The sequence below is a fragment of the Desmodus rotundus genome, chromosome 1 (assembly GCF_022682495.2).
Source record: "Desmodus rotundus isolate HL8 chromosome 1, HLdesRot8A.1, whole genome shotgun sequence".
Classification (NCBI taxonomy): domain Eukaryota; kingdom Metazoa; phylum Chordata; class Mammalia; order Chiroptera; family Phyllostomidae; genus Desmodus; species Desmodus rotundus.
Window position 1 is genome coordinate 131993280 of NC_071387.1, and position 23374 is coordinate 132016653.

Consider the following 23374-nt stretch of genomic DNA (forward strand, 5'->3'; position numbering starts at 1 on the left):
CGGAAATTAACAACCTGAGAATAGGGTAAAAACATACTCTGGAACTACTGGGTAGAGTTTGGTGAAAATATCCATTTTGTGAGATGCACTGATAGAAGATAAAATTGGTCAGAAGGTAGGAGGGGCCAGACTATGAAGGGCATTCCATTCACTGTATTGCCCAGCACAACTGTGACAACCCAAAGGCTCTTTTCCATTTCATGAGAAAGAGTCACTGTCAAGTAGAAAGCATGAAAATATGGGTTTTGTTGATCTAGGTGTGATGCTGGAAAGCAATCAGACCTCTCAGAACCCCAGGGTGTCCTCCCAGTAAGTGCGGACTTCATTAATTTTGTTCAGTAGTCACTGATTACTTTGTGGACAGTTTTAAACGAATTTCAAATTTGTTGAAAAGTGAGATGAATGCAGAGAAACATGGAAATAAAAGAACATATTTGTTAGAGAGATAGTAGGATAGAAAATAATAAAAGTACCCCTGGACTGTAAAGTAAGACATTGGTTGGCAACAGTAGAATGAGACTTACTAAGATTTGAGGTGTGTTAAGTCATCCATGTATTCATTCATTCATTCAACAAATATTTATTGACCTACCTAGCCCTCTTCAAGATGTGAAGGATAGAGTAACAAAAATAACAACAGAAAAGATCTTCTATCTTCAAGTTCACATTTTCAGTACACAGGGGACATAATAAATGTAATAAGCAAATTATATAGTGTGTGTGAGAAGGTTGTAAGTATTTCAGAGAAAAATAAGCAAGGTGATGAGGATGGATAGGCGAGTGGGAGTTCAATTTTCAATGAGGCGCATTTGGCAGGCCTCACTGAGAAAGTGATATTTAAGTAGACAAGGAAGGAATGGGAAAAAAAAAAACAGTGGACAGGTGTGGAGAAAGTATTCCTGGCAGAGGAACGTAACATAAGAGTCTCTGTGAGATGGTTGGAAAAGAGTGAGGAGGCCAGTGTGACTTGCAGGGGAGGGACTGAAAAGAGGAATATTCCATGGATTCATAGATGGAGTTGTGAGGGGGAAGGTCAGAAGGTACTGGAGGGGCCCTACAGTGGGAAGGAAGGGTGAATGACACAGACATTGACATCCGCAGGACCTTGAAGGCCATTAGGTGGATTTGGGATTTTATTCTGAGTGACATGAGATCTCTCACTGGAGGGTTTTGAGCAGAGGAATGAAATGATTTTTCTTATGATTGATATATTGAAAACAGAATGTGGGAGCAACAGTAGAAGCCATTCAGAAGGTTAATGCAATAATTCAGGCAAGAGCTGATGGATGGCAGCCTGAGGCTTGAACCAGGGTGTTAACAGTGAAGGCGATGAGAGCGGTCGGATACTAGACATAATTTGTGGGTAGAACCAAAAAGCTCCTGACAGATTGGATACAGGTTCTGAGACAAATACAGGAGTGCAGGTGTTAGCCTGAGCAATGATGTCATCAACTGAGATGGGAAGACTGCGAGTAGAGAAGATTTGGGAGTGGGAATCAGGAGCTAGGTTTTGGAAATGTTAAAATTGAGATATCTAGTCTTACCTCAAAAATAAGATATGAGATGTCATGAAGGCAACTGAATGCGGGAATCTGGAATTCATGGAAGAAGGCTTGAGTAGAGATACGTGTTTCGGAGTGGTCAGCATATTGATGGTATTTAAAACCAAGAGGTTGAATGAGATCACCAAGGGAGTGAATGTGACGAGAGAACAGAGGAAGCCCAGGAGCCTGCCACAGCTGCAAGCCCAGGGAAATGGGAAAGGGCTGTCAAAGGAGACTGAGGAGCAGCAAGTGGCACAGGAAAGAAATGTGGGACCTGAGGATGTCCTGGAGCCAAGTGAAGAAAGAAGGAGGGAGTGGTGCAAAGCGCAGTTTCTGTGGATTGTTAATGGTGACAATCTGAATGGAGTGGCTTTAACAACATTAGGACCAAAGGAAATGGAAACAGTGAGCATATAGTTCTTATGATGGGGGTGGGAGTAATGAAGCAGAAACTAAAGGGTTAAAAGGGTTTGAGATGCAAAAAATAGCAGCATGTTTGGAAACTATTGCAAATGATCCAGGAGGGAGGGAGGGGAGAGAGAGAGAAAGAAATTTATTAAGAAACAGTGTAGGAGACAAAGAATTCCTCAAGTCTGCTGTTTCATAAGATGATGGGCCTCCCTCCCTCTACTTCTTTTTTTAGTGGAAATAAGAGATTTTGCAGGTTTACAGAACAGATTGTACTGTTCGGACTGCTTATTCTCAAGAGAACCTTTAAAAGCTATTTTATCTTCTTTGAGTACAGTTTACATTCCATACTTTTGATTTCCTTTGGAAATGTTCAAAAATTGACACTTGGAGGAAATACTTTAGGAAATTTATCTTCAATGTTCCAGTATAAAAATCTATTTTATGTGGGGTGTGTATGTGTGTATAAGTGTGTAAGCTTCTGAAATAAAATGTTAACATTTAAATTCTTATTTTATTTCAGCATTTCATTTGGAAGTTCAGAGACAAATATGAACAAAAACAAAAAATTGGTAAGAGATAAAGTTTGTATAAATTATTTTTGAAAAAAAATTAAAGTTAATGCGACCATAACTTCTTTAATTGTTAAGATTTTCCTAATATGGTTCATTCTTACATTTTACTAACTGAAGATTTTAAAAATAAAATGTTGTTCTTAAGAAAAATGATGTAAAGTGGGCAGAGTGCCAACTCAGGGTATCACTGGGCCGCAGGGAAGTTAGGCATCGTGTGGGGTGGCCTCGCCCATTTTTACTTGCTCTCCGTGGCCCTATATTATTATAAACATCCTGGGTTCCTTCAAAATACTGTCTCGTATATGAGGAAATCCTGAAATTCAGACATGATACAGATTTGGTAAACCACATTATTTGGTTTATTTAGACGAGTTGAAATCACAGTCTATTCCAGATATTTCCAGTTCATGCTCTTCAGGCCAGCTGATGACACACCTAACTCTGCCTTCTCAGGACTCCTCTCCTCCATGAGCTCTGTTATGCTCTAGGACAAGGGGGTGCTTTCTACCTGAGCCTCATCTGGTCAGTCCTTAGGCCTCAGGTAACAACTGTGTAGGTTGTCAACAAGTGTTGAAGCCGAGTGATCGTTACACAGGGGGCTCATTATACTAGTTTTCTACTTCTCTGTAAGTTTGAGAATTTCCTTTAAAAAAAAAAAAGGTATCTGTATACCCTGGATTCAGCTGTAGTAGGGACCCCCCGACTCAACTCACAGACATTTCTGAAACAATCCTTTAAGCTCTAACACGGAGGCAGTGTGATATAGGAGAATCATTGCAGGACTAGGAATTAGGTCCAAATGAGCCACCTCAGGCTGTGCCATGGGAGCCGAACTGGTAAAACTCTCTGAGCCTATCTGTCATCCATAGAATGAGGATGATGAGACTTTACTAATCTGCAGGCATACCTTGCAGATAGTACCGTTTTGGTTCCAGATTACCACAATATCAAAGTGAGTCACATGAATTTTTTGGTTTCCTGGTGCTTTTAAACGTTATGTTTACACTATACTGCCGTCTATTAAGTACACAAAAGCACTATGTCTTTAAAAATGCATATAACCTAATTAAAATATATATTGCTAAAAATGCTGACCATTATCTGAGCTTTTGGGGAGTCTAATACTTTAATACTTTCGGATCTTGCCTTGATGTTGACAGCTGCTAACTGGTCAGGGTGGCAGTTGCTGAAAGTTGGGGTGGCACGGCAATTGCTAAAATAAGGCCACAATCAAGCTTGCCGTGTCAATCGATCCTTCTCTTTATGACAGATTTCTCTGTAGCATGTGATGCTGTTTGACACCATTTTGCACATACTAGATTTTTTTTCTTAAATTGGAGTCAATCCCCTTAAGCTTTGTTGCTGTTTTATCAACTAAATGTATGTAATATTCTAAATCCTTTGTCATTTCAACAATCTTCCCAGCATCTCTGTACATCCATAAGAAGCAACTCCTCACTGGTTCAAGTTTCATGGTGAGATTGCCCTAATTCAGTCACATCTCCAGGCTCCACTTCTAATTCTGGTTCTCTTGCTAGTTCCACCACACCTGTAGTTATTCTTCAGCTGAAGTGCTGAACCCTCCAAGTCAGGCATGAGGGTTGGAAACAACTTCTTCCAAACCCCTGGTAATGTTGATGTTTTGACCTCTTCCCGTGAATCACGAATGTTCTTAATGGCATCTAAAATGGTGACTCGTTTCCAGAAGGTTTTCAATTTACTTCACTCAGATCCACCAGAGGAATCATTATCTATGGCAACTATAGCCTTATGAAATGTAATTCTTAAATAATAAAACGAGATCAAAACTACTTCTGACCCACAGGCTGCAGAATAAATGTTATGTTGGCAGGCACGAAAACAACACTAATCTCGTTGTACATCTGCATCAGAGCCCTTGGGTGACCAGGTGCTTTGTCAATGAGCAGTAGCATTTTGAAAGAATATTTTTTTCTAAGCCGTAGGTCTCAAAGTGGGCTTAAAATCTTCAGTAAACCATGTTGTAAACAGATGTGTTGTCATCCAGGCTTTGTTGCTCCATTTACAGAACATAGGCAGAGTCGATTTAGCATAATTCTTAAGGGCTTTTGGATATTTGGGATGGTAAATGAGCCTTGGCTTCAACTTTATGTTCTCAGCTGTATTATCCTTTTACATGAGGGTCAGCCTGTTTTTTGAAGCCCTGAAGTTGGGCACTGACTTCTCCTCTCTAGCTATGAAAGTCCTAGATGGCATCTTCTTCCAATATAAGCTTGTCTACATTGATAGTGTGTTGTTTGGGATACTCTGGGTACATCTGGATAACTTAGTGCAGCTCCTACATCAGCACTTGCTGCTTCACCTTCTACTTTTATGTCACGGTGATGGCTTCTTTCCTTAAACCTCATGAACCAACCTCTGCTAGCTTCAAATTTTTCTTCTGCAGCTTCCTCACCTATCTCAGCCTTCACAGCATTTAAGAGAGTTGGGACCTTGCTCTGGATTAGGTGTTGGCCCACGGGAATGTTGCGGCTGGTTTAATCATCTATTCAGACCATGAAAACTTTCTCCCTATCAGCAGAAAACTGTTTTACTCTGTTTTGACTCATGTGTAATTACTGGAGTAGCAATTCTAATTTCCTTCAGGAGCATTTCCTTTGCATTCACAAGTTGGCTAATTGTTTGGCACTAGATGCATAGCTTTTGGCCTAACTCAGCTTTTGACATGCCTTCCTCACTGAGTTAATTATTTCCAGCTTTTGATATAAAGTGAGAGACACGTGACTCTTCCTTTCACTTGAACACTTGACCATTGCAGGGTTATTAATTGGCCTAACTTTGATGTTGCTGTGTCTGAGGGATAGAGAGGTCAGAGGAGACAGAAAGAGATGGGGGAACGGTGGGTTGACGGAGCAGTCAGAACACACACACAACCTTTATTACTTTAGATGCCATCTTGTACGGGGACTGTTTGGGGTAACCCGGAACAATTAGAATAGTAACATCAAAGATCACTGATGACACATCACCTTAAAAATATAAGAATGATGGAAAAGTTTGAAATATTGTGAGAATTACGAAATGTGACAGACACAGAGTGGGCAAATGCTGTTGAAAAAAATCACACTGATAGACTTGCTCGATGCAAGGTCGCTGCAGACCTTCAATTTGTAAAAAATGCAATATCTGCAAAGCTCAATAAAGCAAAGTTCAATAAGCCTGTACCTCAAATGAGATATTTGGGATGTGAAAATTATTGATTAAGGACCTGCAAGTGTATTTGTAAAGAAGTACCGGAGTATAGTTATTGGAAATCTATAGCATTCAAATGGGCTCTCCCATGGGCCAAGGGGCCTGCTTCCTTGAATACTCTTGTTTCTTTCTGGATTCATTAGTTCTGCTTTCCCATCCCACCCCAGCATCCCAGCAAAAAACAACTGACCCAGTGAGGTGCATATCTAGAACCTCAATTCTGAACAATTATTTTATTCGTAAAATGTTAACATCTCTTTTCTAAGTATTGTTCACTTAATCTGGCCCCAGACAGAATGGACATAACTACCAAATCCATAGTAATTATCAGGAGTAGGGCTTTTGTAAAATAAATGTCAACTTAGATTGGTGAAACCTGACTTTAATTAAAAATTTGTTTTCTAGCTCTAGTGCTAGTTTAATCTTATATTGCTTTTATTTTTCATTTAGCAAAAGAAAACCTAAGAATGAGCTTTTTTATTTTATATAATGGAACTATTTATGATTCCATAGCTTAAAGAAGGAGTATCCCCCTTACTATATGGAAACATTTATCTCTTTTTGGTTAGAACACTTGGGTTAGCAGTTGAATTGGAGTTTAAGAAATGGGAGACTTTAGCTCTCCCATCTCTGTTTATTGCCTCTTCCTCTGACAGTGTTAATCAATTAGCACCCTAGAGGTAACCCTCTCCCTGAAAAAGACCAGGTGCCAATTAGTACCACATTTAGGTTTTATGCTGGAGGCTCCCAATTAGCTTCCTGGAGTTTAGAATCTAGCTCCTTTCAATTTATATCTAACATAGCTGGGAGCCCTGGGGCTTGAAGTAGCTGGTTCTACTCTAGTTACTGTATTTTTACATTTCTAAAAGAATACACTTACCTGGAGGGGGTTAGGGCTAGAGACCTCAAGGCCATAAGATATTCACAATTAGTGCTGCCTCCTCACCCCACAATCTCCCTTAAATCTTGGAATTCATAGAATGATCACTCAGCAGATCCTATTCTGCTCTGTACCACGAGGAACCAAATTGCAGGTGGATCTCGGATGCTTTGGTAGAGAAGGTGGAGATGAAGGGTGAAATTTGTTCCATGCTGTGAAGAAGTCTTCACTGCCCAAGCAGAATGAAACTCGCTCTACCTTTGTGGCACCACCATCTGGAAACCATGGTTCCTTATTTTCCTTTTCAGCACTGGTCTCTGAATACTGTTTTAACTTTTGGACTCCCCCGGTTAAACTGCATTCTTAGAATGAGGCCTAGCCTTTCTTCATGTCCGTGTTCTTGGGACAAAGTTACTGACACTAAAACAGCACTCGAGTATCATTTGAACTAGAACAAATGGACTGAGCTCCATGCATATCCCTAGGTGACTGACAGATGCTGTCCTTTTGAATCTCTATAGCAACAAACAGGGGTAGTTTCCAGAACCATCACTATTATATTGTTACTTTTTTTTCTCATTATTGTTAACACTTTCAAGATTAAGACATTGAGATGGAGGGAAGTTGCAGGAGATTCCAGCTGTTGACCAGTAGATGAGTATGTGTTCCCTACACAGCAGGAACATTATGGGACAGTCCAGTGAGAGTTTATTTATATTCACTTCTCAGTTGCCAGGTTGTCCCTGTTTATCTGGACCTTATTCCTTTGGGCTTGTTGAAGGATTAGAATGTTATTTGAATTGTTGTCTTTACACCATGTTAACATCCTCTGACAGAAAACAGCTAGTGCATATAAATCATCTCATTTGAAACTGCTTAGGAAATAAAAATTTTATTGCAAGGAGGCTTGGCATGAACCGGATACCTGGCTCAGGATGTCACCCACTGAACGATTCTGAGGACTGGGACACAGAGAACTGAACAGTGTAAAACATACAATGTCATTGGTCATGGGGACTGGCACGAAAGTGAGAATGTGGGTATGAGTTCATTAATGTTAGGGAATGTAGAAGGTACTCACTTACTGTACAAAACTCAGCTTATTACAAAACCTCACTAAGACTTTTAGCTTTCAAGTTGTAATGTAGTGATGACTTCATTTAAAAATCATTATTTTAAGTGCCAAAGATATGAAAGCATTAAAAAAGTTTTTAATTTGTAAGTCAAATTCATAGCATACTATATAGGAAGCCAGCTTTACAAATGGCCTTAAAGTAGCTAGAAGATTTTATATTTGATAAACTGAGAAAGGCAAGCAATGCCTTAAATTGTGTCAAATTTCATAAATTCTTTTTCTGTTCTTTTTTTTGGACTTAGTATAACAGCACTATTTTTCAGGAAGCATATATTTGATAACATTTCTGATCAATCAAAATTTAGCATTCTAAAATGGCTTTTGGAAGATCCCCCCCTTTGATGAGCAAACTTTCAAATCATTAATGAATCACATTATTATCACTTGTGCTTTCAATTGAACATTTTAAGTGATTTAAAGAAGATATTTCTATTCATACTTAAAAGTGAGATTAACATAGAACTATATTACTTCTTATTGAATTTATTGGGATGACATTGATTCATAAAATTATATCTGTTTCAGGTGTACAATTCTATAATATATCAACTGTACATTGACCTAAACAAAAATTTAGGGAGAGGTAGAAGAGGGTACAGGGAGGATAAATGGTGATGGGAGGAGACTGACTTGGGTGGTAGGACTGTATTTATATATATTTCAATATAAAGATTTGTTACTAATTTAGGATATATGTTATTTATTTACTTTTTGCTACTCTAACAGATAAGAACTATCTCAAAAATTTTTGTTTTGGATTTTTTCTTCTTTCTTTCTTCCTTTCTTTTTCTCTCTCTTCTCTTCCTCTTTTTCTTTTCTTCCTTCCTCCCTCCTTCCCCTCCCTCCTCCCTTTATTGAAGCATACTTGACAAATTTAAAGTGCATAAGTTCATGAGCTTTGACATATGTATACACACTTGAAGCCCTCACCACAGTCAAGATAATGAAACTATCCATCACCCCCAGAAGGTTACCGTGCTCCTTTGTAATCCCTCTCGCCAACTTCTTCCCACCAGCCTATACCTAATTTCCAAGGAAGCACTTGATCTGCTTCATGTCACTATATTTTATTTTGCATTTCCTTTGATCTTTACATATAAAGAATCGTAGAGTATATACCCCTTTTAGTGGCTTTCAATCAGCAAAATTATTTTGACATCCATCCATGTTAGTGTATATCAATAATTCTTTTTTTATTGCTGAACAGAACCCCATTGTATTCAATGTTCCAGTTGGTTTAGCCCTCCATCTATTGACCGACAGGTTATTTCTAGTTTTTGACTCTTACAAATAAAACTCCTGTAAATATTTGAGTACAAGTCTTTGTATGGACATACACTTTCTTTTCTTTTGGGTAAATACCTAAGAGTGAAATGGTTGGGTCGTGTGATTGGTAAACATTTTAAAAATGCTTCTTAAAAGTGGTTGAAATTCAAAAGTTGTATCACCAGCACTATATGCAAGTTTTAGTTTATCTACCTTGTCTCCAACTCTGGTAAGGTTAACCTTTTAAATTTTAGCTGTTCTAATAGGTATAGTAGTATCTCACTGTGGTTTTAACTTAAATTTCTTCAATAATTAATGGTGTTGACCACCTCTCCATGTACTTATTTGCCATCACTATATCTGAATTGATGGAGTAACCATTGAAATCATTTGTCCTTTTTAAAATTGTGTTGTTTGTTTCTTATTATTGGGTTTTGAGAGTTCTTTATACTTGTATATTCCAGAAACAAGTAAATTTTTAATGTGTTTTGCAAGCATTTTCTCTAATCTGTGGTGAGTCTTTCATTTTCTTAACAGTGTCTTTGGAAGTTATTAATTTTGATGAGGTCTAATTTATCAATTTATATTTTCATGGATCATGATTTTGGTGTCTCATCTAAGATATATTTGCCCAAGGTCACAAATATTTTCTCCTAAGTCATCTTCTAGAAGTTTTATAGCTGGAGGTTATATATTTAGATCTATTATTTATTTTGAGTTCATTTTGCTTGATGATGGCTTACAGCTGAGTCTCCAGGAATTTCCCTTAGCAAAGAAGCTCCATTGTTCCAAAGTCATCCCTCTTCATAGGATCAACCTGCATCCAATGATGGGTAAATACAAGGCCATAAGGCCAGGTTTCTTCTTTTCAGTGGGGACAGTTCTGAAGGTCCAGCCCAGCTCCTGATCACCCCTGGAACTGGCTGACATTGCTATTGCATTTCTACTTCTCTTCTTACTTTATAGGTGTTGCTCCCAAACACCGTCTCCAGTAAGCCCTCTGCAGCCAAATGTCTCAGTCTGTTTTCTTAATAGCATCACAAAAGTAGAATTGCTCTAACTTCGTGAATGAAGTTTTGTGGATGGAAATTCATAAGAAATGCAAAACAGCCATTGTGCTGCCACTGAAGGCAAGCCAAAAGGTATAAATAGACACTATCATTGTAACTTTGATAGCCCTTCAGAGACATTTTAATATATGGTAAGTTAGAGATTTAATAAATATTTGTTTGCAAACTTTAAGGAAGTAAAATATTCCATTTAATAAAGCATGATAATGTTTATTTATTAACTCTAAAAACTGGCGTTTTCCCACAAAGAACACAAATAGTATGGAAACTGAATCTTTACGGCTAGGAACATCTGGTAGACCTCTAGATAATCTCACATTGCTCTACCTGAGTGAGTAATGTTATCTCCCCAGATGCTGGGATGTTAAATGTTAGTTGGAGTTTCTACCCATTGTTCAATCTTTCATACAGCAAGTTTTATGTTGCGATCTTGCAATAAATGAGGGGCTGATCCATATTATGTTCTCCTGCCTCAATCTTTACACAGCAAAGTTTACCTAAATTATTCACTAATTTTTTTAATCCTCACCCAAGGATATGTTTATTGATTTTAGAGCAAGAAGAAGGGAGACAGATTGGCGCATCAGTCTGAGAGACAAGCATCGATCGGTGACCCCACATATTCATTCCTACCAGGGACCAAACGCACAACCCAGGTATGTGCCCTGATCAGGGATGAAAACCACAAACTTTGGTGTACGGGATGACACCCCAACCAACTGAGTCACCCAGCCAGGGCAAGTCTGCCTAACTTAAATTGTGTAGCCTATATTCTATACAGAAACAACTTCAGCAGAGATTTCAGGTCAAGAAGTGCATATAAAGGTGGTAATGATGGTATCATTGTAACTGGTGAGAAATGTATCAAGATCAATCAGAAGTTCAATTCCTTTCAATTTAATTTGATTATCATTAAAAATTTTGAAGGTTATTAATTGCAAGTAGTTAATGGCTTGTCTTAATATTTTATTTATCTGAATAATTTACTTATTATTCACAATACCCATCCAAGGTGGGAGGCACAGGGTCTCTATTCACCATAGTTACTAAGGGATCCTCTGGATACAAGCTTTACCTGGGAATGCACTTCTGCGATCCAGATGGGCAGCAATGAAAGGAGGGACAAACTACACAGCAAGTGCTTACCTGGTGGTTACACATACCACTTCCACTTCTATTCATTAGCCAAAGAAGCCACTGGCCATAAACAACTTTCAAGGGCTGGGGGAGTGAAATTATACCATGGGCCTAGGAGAATTTTTGGAAATACTTTGGTGGACACAATTATAGCAATATAAAGCTAGATATATAAAAGGAAATAATTAAACTAAAAAAAGAAAGAAAATGCCATTGATACAAAAATAAAGGAAAACATTAGCTTCAGAATTTCTTATTTTAATAAATTCTATTTAAGTTGAGAACAGAGACCAATTAAAAGATCTTAGCAGTTTAAAATGAGGTTGGACAAAAAAACTAGACCATGTCCTTTAGAAAATGATCCTTTGCAAGCAACTGGACTAGATGACCGATTTGGTTTTTAACTTCTGTGACAGAGTAAATGTGTAAGAAACAAAAGGTCCTGTTTCCACATGCAAATGTGTTCCTTCATATTTTTTAAATGTCAACACGGACATCAATTTAGAAAACATGCGGCACTGAAGGCGAATGTTTTCAGATAAGTGTTTTGCAGAATTTCCCCAAAAGGCACAAGTGGCGCAAAGGACCTCTATAAACTGAAGCATCTGAGTGTCTGCAAATTTGTTTCATCAAATGCCCATGACTTTTTTTCTCCATTTGGCTCCTTCACACGGCAAAACAACGATTATGTGGGGAAAGCATGCTAATTTGTGCTGTGTGGTGCTGACACATTGCCTTTTCTGTGAGAGTGAAAATGTTGAGAAGTTTGTGTGTGTAAGAGGAAGAAAGCTGTGAGATGGAAAATGGGGACAGAAGTTAAATGGATACATTTAAATATATAAAAGTTAAACATATAGAATGAGTTGAACTCAAGGATTACTCTGAATTAATATTCTGGAAAAACTTATTTCACACACAATTTTCTCATCTTCTGAAACCTGAATGTTTAGATCAGAGGAAGACAGGGCAAGGGGAAGTGTGTTTTGGGGACGATCTCATCAGCCAGCCTGACTGACAGCACTTCAATTGCTGTGGTCTGAAGAAAAATACTCTCCAAAACTTCAAAATTTCCTTGAGAGAGAATATCCCCCAAAGGGCTAGGACAATTATTCAATCTAGCCTTTCTCAAAGGAGTAAGTCTCCCTAGGGGAGGTGTTCTTTGGATGCCTGGAGAGAAGTTGGGAGAGGCTGGGGCGACCTGGGAGTGAGAAGCACAGGGATGCAGGCTCTCGGGGATGGAGCTTGGCCCCGGTTGCCCTCGGTCTCTTCAGGCAGATTGGACAACACAACTTAATCTGTTTTGATAGTTCTGTTAACCGAAATTTGCTGCCGGGAATAACAACCTCAAGTTGCCATGTCAATAGCTGAGCTGTTTGTGTTAGATCAGGTATCACAGTCAATCGGTTATTTCAAAATATATCTAATAATTTGAATCAATGTGGTGTGTTATCTGTACTAAATGAGGTTCAGAGAAATTGAGGATTTCTCTAAGTTTTGATTAGAGTTTGCTGCTTCAAAAGTTGATTGTCATGTCAAACAAAGTTATGCATTAATGCACTAAGATGAGAAGATAATTTAGTACTGAAATCTCTATACCCCATAAGCGAACTTACCACTCTTTCAACCCATTTAAGAAGCATTTGTTAATATTCAAAAAAGTAATAGAAAATATTTGTAACATGTATTACAACATAATATCCTTAATATGTTAAGGTCACATATAAATCAGTGAGGAAAAGATTACCCTTAGATAAAAAAAAAAAACGGACAAAGTACACAAATCATAATTTACAAAAGATGACCTATGACTATCCAATAAGATGCCAAACTTGCATTTAACAAATAAAATCTCCAAACTGAATAGAAGGCAAAGCGATACATTTTTAAAACTTATATGTCCTATTTATCTGTAATTTGACAGTTATAAAAAGTATGAAAATATTATAGGAAAATAAGAAAGCTATGCTTCTCATATAGTGTTGGTGGGAGTGTTGATTTGGGCGATGTAATCTTAAATGTGTATCCAGTATATATTCTAAAATCCAGGAAAAATTGCTTTATTCAAATAGTAAGAAAATAAAAAACAAGTTCACAAAGATGTATAAACATGCTTGTTAGGTTGTCCAGTAGTGGGAAACTGCATGAGTACACAATAAAATGTACTGGGACCATGAAAAATTATGTTAATTTTTAAGATGAAAAATTATGGAAAATGACATCCATCATTATTCAAATGTAGACTGTACCTATAATATATTGTTAATTGAAAATGATCATTTAACCATATATAACTACGTATAGTATGAATCAATGTTTTACATGTTATGCATCTTACAGACACACATATACAAATCCTGAGGATAATACACCAAATATGGCCGAAGCTTGGGCTGCCCTAATAAAACACCACAGGCTGGAGGCTTAAACAACGGACATTTATTCATTTCTCACAGTTCTGAAGTCAGAGATGAGGGTACCAGCATGATTGGTCCTGGCGGGCAGAGGGTTGCTTTGTTGCTGGATCTCACATGGGGGCTGGGGGAAAGGGCAGGAGGCAGCAGGAGAGAGAGAAGGTAACAGAAGGAGGGAGCCCTCTGGTTTCTTCTTATAAGGACACTAATCCCGTCATGAGGTCCCCACCCTGATGACCTCATGTACATCTAATGACTTTTCAGAGGCCCACCTCCTGATATTATCACATCAGATGTCAGGGCTTCAACATAGGAACTGGAGGAGGCAAGGAACACAAACGTGGCCCCAGAGCACGATGCAATCTCCGGTTGGATAATTTTTTCACTGAGGACATAATATACAGAGCAAATCTGTGTATGAAGCACAGAGTTAATGCTTAATACCTGTCTTTTTCCCTTTCTCCTCTCCCATTCTTATAGTATTGAAGTTCACTTATCTGAATATTTTTCCACCCTTTCTCAACCCTTACCACATTATGAGCTCCTGAAGGGGAGGGGATTTGATTATTCATTTTTATCCTCCAGGGTTTAGTTCTGGGACCTACACATAAAATATGTGAATGGTTCGCATGCGTTTGTTATTGAATAGCTGGGCATACTATGTTTTTCAGAAAAGAAAATGCTCTTGAACCACACAATTAATGCAAAGGAAAATTAAATTGTGAGCGACTTTTAAATAAATGTGGATTAGAAACATTTTTTGGGAAAGAGTGGGTCCTATTTTGCTTGACTCAAATGGCCAAGGAAAATGCTATAAATTCTAAAACAGCCTACTTACCTTAAGGGTTATTACTACTAGACTCTACCTTAAAATAGAAATACCAATGTCTCTGGTGAGTATATTCTGAATCCGATTCATTCTTCTCCTTTTAAGTAAAGCAGGACTTGGCCTCTCTATTTTCAAATGTGTTCTTATATATATTTTAATAATCATGTTACTAAAAAATTAGAAAAAATCTCTCATAAAAACTTCCTTTGTGACTGCTTAACATGTAATGCTGAGCTTCAAATGGTTTGATTCCAGAACTGATTTGTAGCTAAAAAAAAAAAATAGTTTAATATCTACAAGGTAACTTTCAAATTACTCAAGTTCTTAACCCTTAGTATACTAGGAAACAAGTCATCATCATTTACCGTCTGGATCCATCAGTTTTTTTTTTTTATTTTAAAATAATATACATAAGAACAATGAGATTATATTATGCCATTATTCTTATGTAAATTAAACCACATTAGAAATTTTAATAAGAATTGAAACATAGCAAATCTTCTTGTATCAAGTAACAATTTTGGCCCATAAGCACTTTGAAAGATGGGAGAATACCATCACATATCTGTTTAGCAAACATGAAAGCCCAAGTTCTTATCACGAAAGGTGCGATAGTCTTTGCTGTATGAGAATATCCTATTTTTTTTTGTCCTTAGAGATATGGTTTTCACTCACCAATTCACAAATTTGAGGACGTTCATCTCAGTTTCTAGGAAGTCATTGTGTGAAGACTCAGTCTATTTCGCTAACATGATTAATTCTGCTGTCAACATTAGTGTCCAGAGCAACACTGTCCACAGAAATATACTGCAAGCCATACATGTAATTTTACATTTTCTAGTAGTCACATTGTAAATTTTAATAATATATTTCATTGAACCTATCAAAAATACTGTCATTTCAACCTGCAATCACTATATACAAATGTACTGAGGTAGCTTACATTCTTACTTATTGTGCTAGGAAGTCTTCAAAATCTTGTGTATATTTTATATTTACAACACATTTCAATTCGGATTCGCCCCATGGCAAGCCCTGAAACGCCCCATGTGACTAGCGATGACTGCCCTGGACAGTGCTGGTCAACAACGTCGCTCTTCCCATTCATGTCCTGACTGGCGTGAGAATTGTGAAACGTCCTCTGCCAATTTTCATCTCTTTGGACATTACATACGGGAAAGAATGTAGTATTCACAGCTGTGTTTAATGAAAGCTAAACTAAGTCATAAAAATGGCGTCACCTCTTCATACCTTGAAAGATGATGCAATACTTTTGGCAACACAATAAGAAAATGAAGAGTGATTATTAATTTTACTATTGTATTGCCTTCCTAGGCAATTTCACATTTTTTAACCTTTAAAGTCCTAGCTGAAAATCATTGATGAATAATGACAGAAAATAATTCCTAGAATGATTAAGTAACAATGTGTTTCAAACATAGGAAAACTAAGATTACTAAGATCCCACGATACAGCTTAGATCTGTAAAAGCTCCAGTGGATTGTATTGTATTTGCAACACAGAATGAGTTTTATTCTATTTTTTAAAAATAAATATATATTCTTTGGTTTTTTTATAAGACCTCAAAGAAAGAATAAAAGCCATTGAAATATAAGTTTTTATGAACAGAATGACTTAAAAACAGAAACTCAAAACTATATTTGGGTCCAATGAACTCCAGCAGTACATTGAGGGTTAAATTGCATTAATTATACAGTATGTGGGGAAATCTTTCAGAGATATATTTTTAATCTTTTTTGTTCTTTTCTATAAGCTCCTATCTCACATGACTTTTCCCAAGCTTTCTTCTCAAAAGTTCCTTGGAAAACTTTTAGCCCTCATCCACATTCCTCTTTGTCTTCCTCATTCTCTCCCTTTTCGTTTCAGAAGCCCAAAAGAACATATGTAGCAAGAAGGTCACAAGAGAAGAAAGAGAGTAGACCAAATAATATTTGCTCTTACATTGTGAATAATGAATTACTTTTTTCCAACAACGAGTAACCAGGCTAGATGTAGTTGCATAATGCCAAGACACCGGAGTTTCTAAGAGTTTCGGGTCTTTAGGACCAACTTTCTGGTTCTTTCCTAGAATGTGAGCTCCCAGAAGCTTTCATCAATGAAACATAAAACCTAGAGCTTATAAAGAAGATGCTTGTTTAAAAAAAGCTTACTTCTAAGGATTAGGCATTATGCTAAGCATTTTCCTGCATTACCACATTTAAGCACCACAACCTTTACTGAGTTATCATTTCTTCCATTTTTAGAGGCGAGGAATTGAAGGCTCATAATAAATTACTTACTTAAACTCACACGAACAATACGTAATAGTAAGTCAGATTCACATTTAAATTCAATAGAACCCATTCTGGTTAGTATGAAGGGGAAAATGAATTATTAAAGGATAACAGGTATTTCAGAGGCTCTCCAGGAGAATCAGAGAATCCTGCTTGGAGACTCCACACAATTTCCCTGCCAGATTCGGGCGAGGAACCAATTACTGCTGCCACTGGACATAAGCCCCACATTATTTGTTACTTCCCTGAGGACGAGATATCACTTCGAAGTCTTCGGTCACCGCAGCCCAGGAAACAGAACGACCCTCTCGACCTGGTCAGGTTCCATTCTATTTGGCACCTATTTCACACCACTTTCTGCCATTTTGAAGTCTCAGGCTGGTGTGTCCAGTGGAGACACATGCCTACAACTTGGCTGCAGAGGATGCTTGAGTGGGAGTTCCTGGCTTATATTTTGGGAAGATGGGAAATTCTCCAAACAGTGAAAGACACCTGACTATCAAAACAGCATGACAAATACCCACTGAAGAGAGCAAGGTGAATTAGATGTAATAGTCTTCTTATTTCAAAAGTGAGAAAGCTGAGGCCTGCTGAACAGCTAATAGTGGACACAGTACGCCACCTTCTCTGAGATTCCAGCCATGCCTCTTGGTGATATTTTGACTGGGAGACCTTAAAAGAAGTGGAAATTCACAGCAAAAGAGAGCTCGTCCATCTGTTCTCTGCTTACCTTATCATATTGGAATGCACTATGGAAATTGTTGCTAAACTTTTATCTGATCCAAAAGAATGCCTGACACATTTCTCCTTCAAATCTTGGTAAAGAAGGGAGTCTGTGCAGATGCCAGGCTGGCGGAGCGGGCATGCGCTCACGGAAAAGGTTGCTCATGGAGTATCGGGTTCAGTTAAGGATTCCCTTGTCAGGTTTTGGGAACCACATCCCTGGAGTACTGAAGTTCCTATCACTTCAGTTAAATTTCTTCGACTTTTAAAAAAGGTTTCTTACTTAGAGCCTACATTTTACTGGCAGAAATAATTACCTTCTGAACACTTAACTATAAAACATTTGTGGCTGATTATACACAGTTTAATAATAATTTAGTCACAAAGCTAAGCTGAAAAACCTCAGTTAATGTGGTCAGTAAAATTGTTTCCTTTCACTTATGGGCCGACCTGAAAATCCTCCTTTCTACAGTCACGTATACCTCCTACTGCACTGGGGGCCAGTGGGAGGGGGGACATTGTCGGTCAGCATGCCCAAGTACTCAAGACCTAAACTCATGTATGATGCGTGAGAAAACAAATAATCCTGTCGGCAAACACTCAACTATTCGAAGCACTATCTTTAAAAATAGGAAGAGTACTTATTATATGCTGCACCAAACCAAAATTTTATTAGAAGAAATAGGATTTTTTAAAGGATGTTTTCTTTATTAAAAGAACAAAAATCCTTTCTTTCAATAAGATTCCTTTATTATGTTTTTACCTTATTATGCTTTATTTAATGGTTTTTATTATGTTTAATCTCCCTGTTTTTACTGTATTCTCACAACAATACTGGGAAGTAGATGAAGAGTAGTTGAATTAATTTTAACATTTATTAATTCCTTCCTTCTGCAATTTACCTGCTTTCTACATTTGTTTGATGTTATTTTTTATTTTTAATGTGGTAAAATACATATAACATAAAATTGACTATTTTAAGCATTTTTAAGTGTGCAATTCAGTAGTATAAAAGCACGTTCATATTTTTGTGCAGTTAATATCCATTTTCATTTGCAAAACTAAAACTCTGTACCTATTAAACAACTCCCTGCTATCCCCTTTATTTTTTAAAGATATCAAATCTTTTCTTAATAAATTGAAATGCTTTGAACTGAATTAAAATAAGAGTTGGCCCATTCAGAGGGTAAGCCATTATTTAAAGTTGTTTATGAAGCTATCAAATGTCAAACGGTCACTTCTCTTTAGCTTCCATGCCAACAATCTTTTTACAAGTTAAAATCTGAGTCAACAATTTCCTTCCAATACCCTTTTCTTCTATTATTTTTATCAGTCATGCTATAGAAATGGAAAAGTAATTATATCTTTTTTGAAAGACTGACCTTTGGAAACAGGTATTTTCTAGAAAAATAGTATCTTGGAACCTTCGGAAAGCAACTTGATATTGAACACAGGTCCATCTTGAACTTGGTCCAAAGGAATTCAGGGACCATAGATCTGAAAAGACCTCCTGATAAGACATTCAATTCATAATTTAATGGATGACTTAGATAGAGGGTCTCTATGCTTTCAGATTTCATAAAGCCATAAGAATTTTCATCCCCAAATATTCAGGGTTAGGTCTATAAAACTGCCAACTTTTCCACTTTGTCTAGGAAAGAAACCACAAAAACACAATAATTTCCATATACTTTCACCACCACTTGTTTAAAAAATCCTCTTAACACCAAAAGATATAGGAAACTAAAATCTCAGAATAAAGGACCATCCTCTACATGGAATAAATTTGGCTTCATGAAAACTTTGCAATGTTCTTTTTAAATTCTTAGTTTGTCTTTTTCTTGCTAACTGGTGAAGATGTTATCATGTTCAACACTGATCTATGGTCTGACAACTGGGGCCCACTAATATAATTAAACCCCTTTTCTTTTTTGTGTTTGATAATTTGTTTTTTAATTTCAACAGAGACTTTATTTTTTTATTTTTAAATATTTTATTGTTTATGCTATTACAGTTGTCCCATTTTTTTCCCTTTGCTCCCCTCTACCCAGTCCACCTCTTCTTCCATAATCAGTCACCTCACCATTGTCCATGTCCATGGATCCTTCCTATATGTTCTTTGACTAATTCCTTCACCTTTCAATTAGTCCCCACATCCTCCCCTCTCCTCTTACAGCTCTCAGTCTGTTCCATGATTCTATGCCTCTGGTTCTATTTAGCTCAATAGTTTGTTTTGTTCATTAGATTGCTCTTATAAGTGAGGACATATGGTATTTGTCTTTTGCTGACTGGCTTATTTCACTTGGCATAATAGTCTCTAGTTCCATCCATGCTGTTGCAAAGGTAGGAGTTCCTTCTTTCTTTCTGCTGTGTAGTATTCCACTGTGTAAATGTATCACCGTTGTTTTATTCACTCATCTACTGATGGACACTTAGGCTGTTTCCAGCCCTTGGCTATTGTAAATAGTGCTGCTATTAACATGGGGGTACATAAATTCTTTTGAACTGATGTTTTGGGATTCTTCGGGTATATTCCCAGCAGTGGAATTGCTGGTTCAAAAGGCAGTTCCATTTTTAGTTTTCTGAGGAAATTCCATACTGTTTTCCACAGTGGCTGGCCCAGTCTGCATTCCCACCAACAGTACACTAGGGTTCCCCTTTCTCCACAACCTCTCCAACACTTGTTGTTTGTTGATTTATTGATGATAGCCATTCTGACAGGTGTGAGATTGTATCTCATTGTGGTTTTAATTTGCATTTCTCTAAAGGCTAGTGATGTTCAGCATCCTTTCAAATGTCTATGGACCCTCTGTATGTCCTCCTTGGAGAAGTGTCTATTCAGGTCCTTTGCCCATTTTTTAATTGGATTATTTGTCTTCTTGATGTTAAGTTGTGTAAGTTCTTTATATATTTTGGAGATTAAAGACTTTTCCAATGTATCATTGGCAAATATGTTCTCCCATATAGTTGGTTCCTTTTTCATTTTGATCATGGTTTCTTTAGCTATGCAGAAGCTTTTCAATTTGATGTAGTCCCATTTATTTATTTTTTCCTTTATTTCCCTTGCCCTCGTAGATATATCAGCAAAAATGTTGCTATGTAAGATATCTGAAATTGTATTGCCTGTGTTTTCCTCTAGGATTTTTATGGTATTATTACTTATATTTGATTTTTATCCATTTTAAGTTTATTCTGGTGTATGGTGTAAGATGGTGGTCTAGTTTCATTTCTTAGCATGTACCAGCATTTTCCTTAAGATCAGGAACAAGACAGGGATGCCAACTATCACCTCTCTTACTCAACATAGTACTGGAAGTCCTAGCCACAATAATCAGACAAGAAGAAGAAATAAAATGCATCCAAATTGGAAAAGAGGAAGTACAGCTGCCATTATTCACAGGTTACATGATATTATACATAGAAAACTCTATAGACTCCACCAAAAAACTACTCTACCCAATAAATAAATATGGCAATGTAATAGGGTATGAAGTCAATATTCAGAAATTGATGGCATTTTTATACACCATAATGATGATATACAATGTATATATTATATATATAATAATGAACTATCAGCAAAAGAAACTAAGAAAACAATCTCATTTACTATTCCAACAATAACAACAACAACAAAATAAAGTACCTAGGAATAAATTTAACCAAGGAGATAAAAGACCTGTACTTGGAAAACTATAGGACACTTAAAAAAGAAATTGAGGAAGCTACAAATAACTGGAAGCATAAAACGTGTTCATGGATTGGAAGAATTCACATCATTAAAATGTCCACATTACCCAAAGCAATCTATAGATTCAATGCAATTCCCATTAAAATACCAAAGGCATATTTCATAGATCTAGGAAAAATATTCCAAAAATTCCTATGGAACCAAAAATGACTCTGAATAAGCTCAGGATCTTGACAAAGAACAAAGTAGGAGGGATCACAGTAGCTGATATCAAACTATACTACAAGGCCACTGTGATCAAAACAATGTGGTACTGGCATAAGAACAGACACTTAGATCAATAGAAAAGAATAGAGAGCCTAGAAGTAAACCTATGTCTCTATGGTCAATTAATATTTGACAAAGGAGGCAAGAGCATACAATTGAGTAAAGACAGTCTCTTCGATAAATGGTGTTGGGAGAACTAGACTGGTACATGTAATTAAATCCATATGGCCTGAGGTTTCTTTGTTTCCCTTCCAGATTCCTTTTCCACCCTTCCCCCATACTGCTCTTTTCCTGGGAAGCTGGTCTCTCTATAATTGTCATTCAGGCTCTCTTGCCCTCTGGCTTCTTGTTGGGTTCAGCCCAAGGGTGATACAGACAGCAGGACAGAGGCTATTCATTCCACTGATCCACCCACCACTACTGTGGCAGGGGCTGTATTCCTCTACCCAAAGTCTCATGAGGTTCATAGGGTAGCCCTCTCCACAAGCTCTCATTCTTGAGCCTGTAATAATACTCTCCCATTACCTCTTCCCCAACCTATTTTTTAAAAATTCTCATCTGAAGTTATGTTTATTGATTTTAAAGAGAGAGGAAGGGGGAGAGGGAGAGAGAGAGAAAGAAAGAGAGAGAGAGAAACATTGATTGGTTGCCTCCCATACCAGGGATCAAACACACCACCTAGGTATGTACCCGGATAGGGAATTGAGCTTCCATCCTTTGGGTGCATGGGACAATGCTTCAACCGACTGAGCCACCTGGCCAGGACTCTTCCCTCCCTTTTTAAGGTAAGGCAAATGGTAACTTCACTTCATGGAGATGCCTCACCATACTTGATGTCCTTAATTGTGCCCATACTTTTGTATATAGTTCCTTCATTAAAATCCCCTCAATAATTCCATTGGAGTGGCCATGTTTCCCACTGGAATCTGACCAATACATTCATCATTTAAAGATGAAAAACTGAGGCTCCAAGAAGTGAAGACTGCAAGTCACATAGCTCAAGTCAAACAGTCAGGAAGTCCAGATTACAGAGTTCTCCCTAGCCAGTGCTCACCCGTCACCTGCCCATGGCCATCTGCTTCATAGTCACATTGGTGGGCACTTTTTAGAACCTTCTTTCCACTGAGCTTTGACAATAGTTGTATTCAATAGTTTGTTCAAGTTTGGAACTAAAAAATATTTTATTAGGTGACTCCTGAGGCAACCTCAAGTACAGAGGATACTGCTTTCATAATGAATTGAAATCAGGAAAACTGAATTTTTAAATTGTTGCCTAAATAGAAATGGAAAATTTAGCCTAAGAAATTACTGCAAACGTAAAGTCAAGAAGGGCATGAGAGTGACAAAATTTCCACTTTAAAATGAATTCTGTTCACCAAAGACAGGGGCGAGGATGAGAGAAAGCTGCCCAGGGACAGGAGCTGAGCTAGGGCTTTGGGGAAAGACGTTAATCTGTGTGAGAAATGCAAACAGGTTGGTTGTAGGAGGGTAAAGAATTTTAGAGCCTTCAGAGCCTGTCAAGAAAGGGGAGAGATGTGCACCCCAATGTTCATAGCAGCACAATTTACAATAGCCAAGTGCTGGAAGCAACCTAAGTGCCCATCAGCAAATGAGTGGATCCAAAAACTATGGTATATTTACACAATGGAATTCTACGCAGCAGAGAGAAAGAAGGAGCTTATACCCTTTGCAACAGCATGGATGGAACTGGAGAGCATTATGTTAAGTGAAATAAGCCAGACGGTGAGGGACAAATACCATATGATCTCACTTTTAACTGGAACATAATAAGTAGAAGGAAAAAAGGAAACAAAATATAACCAGAGACATTGAAGTTAAGAACAATCTAACAATGGGCAGGGGGGAGTGGGGAGGGGACAGTGAGGAGAGGGGATTACAGGAACTACTATAAA

The 23374-nt window shown here is 37.5% G+C and overlaps 1 protein-coding gene across 1 annotated transcript in view; it reads left to right on the forward strand.

Annotated features, from left to right (window-relative positions):
* Positions 1-1568: 1568 nt before the first annotated feature.
* The window catches only part of CCDC192 (coiled-coil domain containing 192), a 181680-nt gene continuing 159874 nt past the window's right edge, over positions 1569-23374 (forward strand). The window contains exons 1-2 of the mRNA XM_024571287.4: positions 1569-1949; positions 10664-10765. Coding sequence (XP_024427055.3) covers positions 1569-1949; positions 10664-10765 — 483 coding nt within the window. The remainder of the gene's footprint in view (positions 1950-10663; positions 10766-23374) is intronic.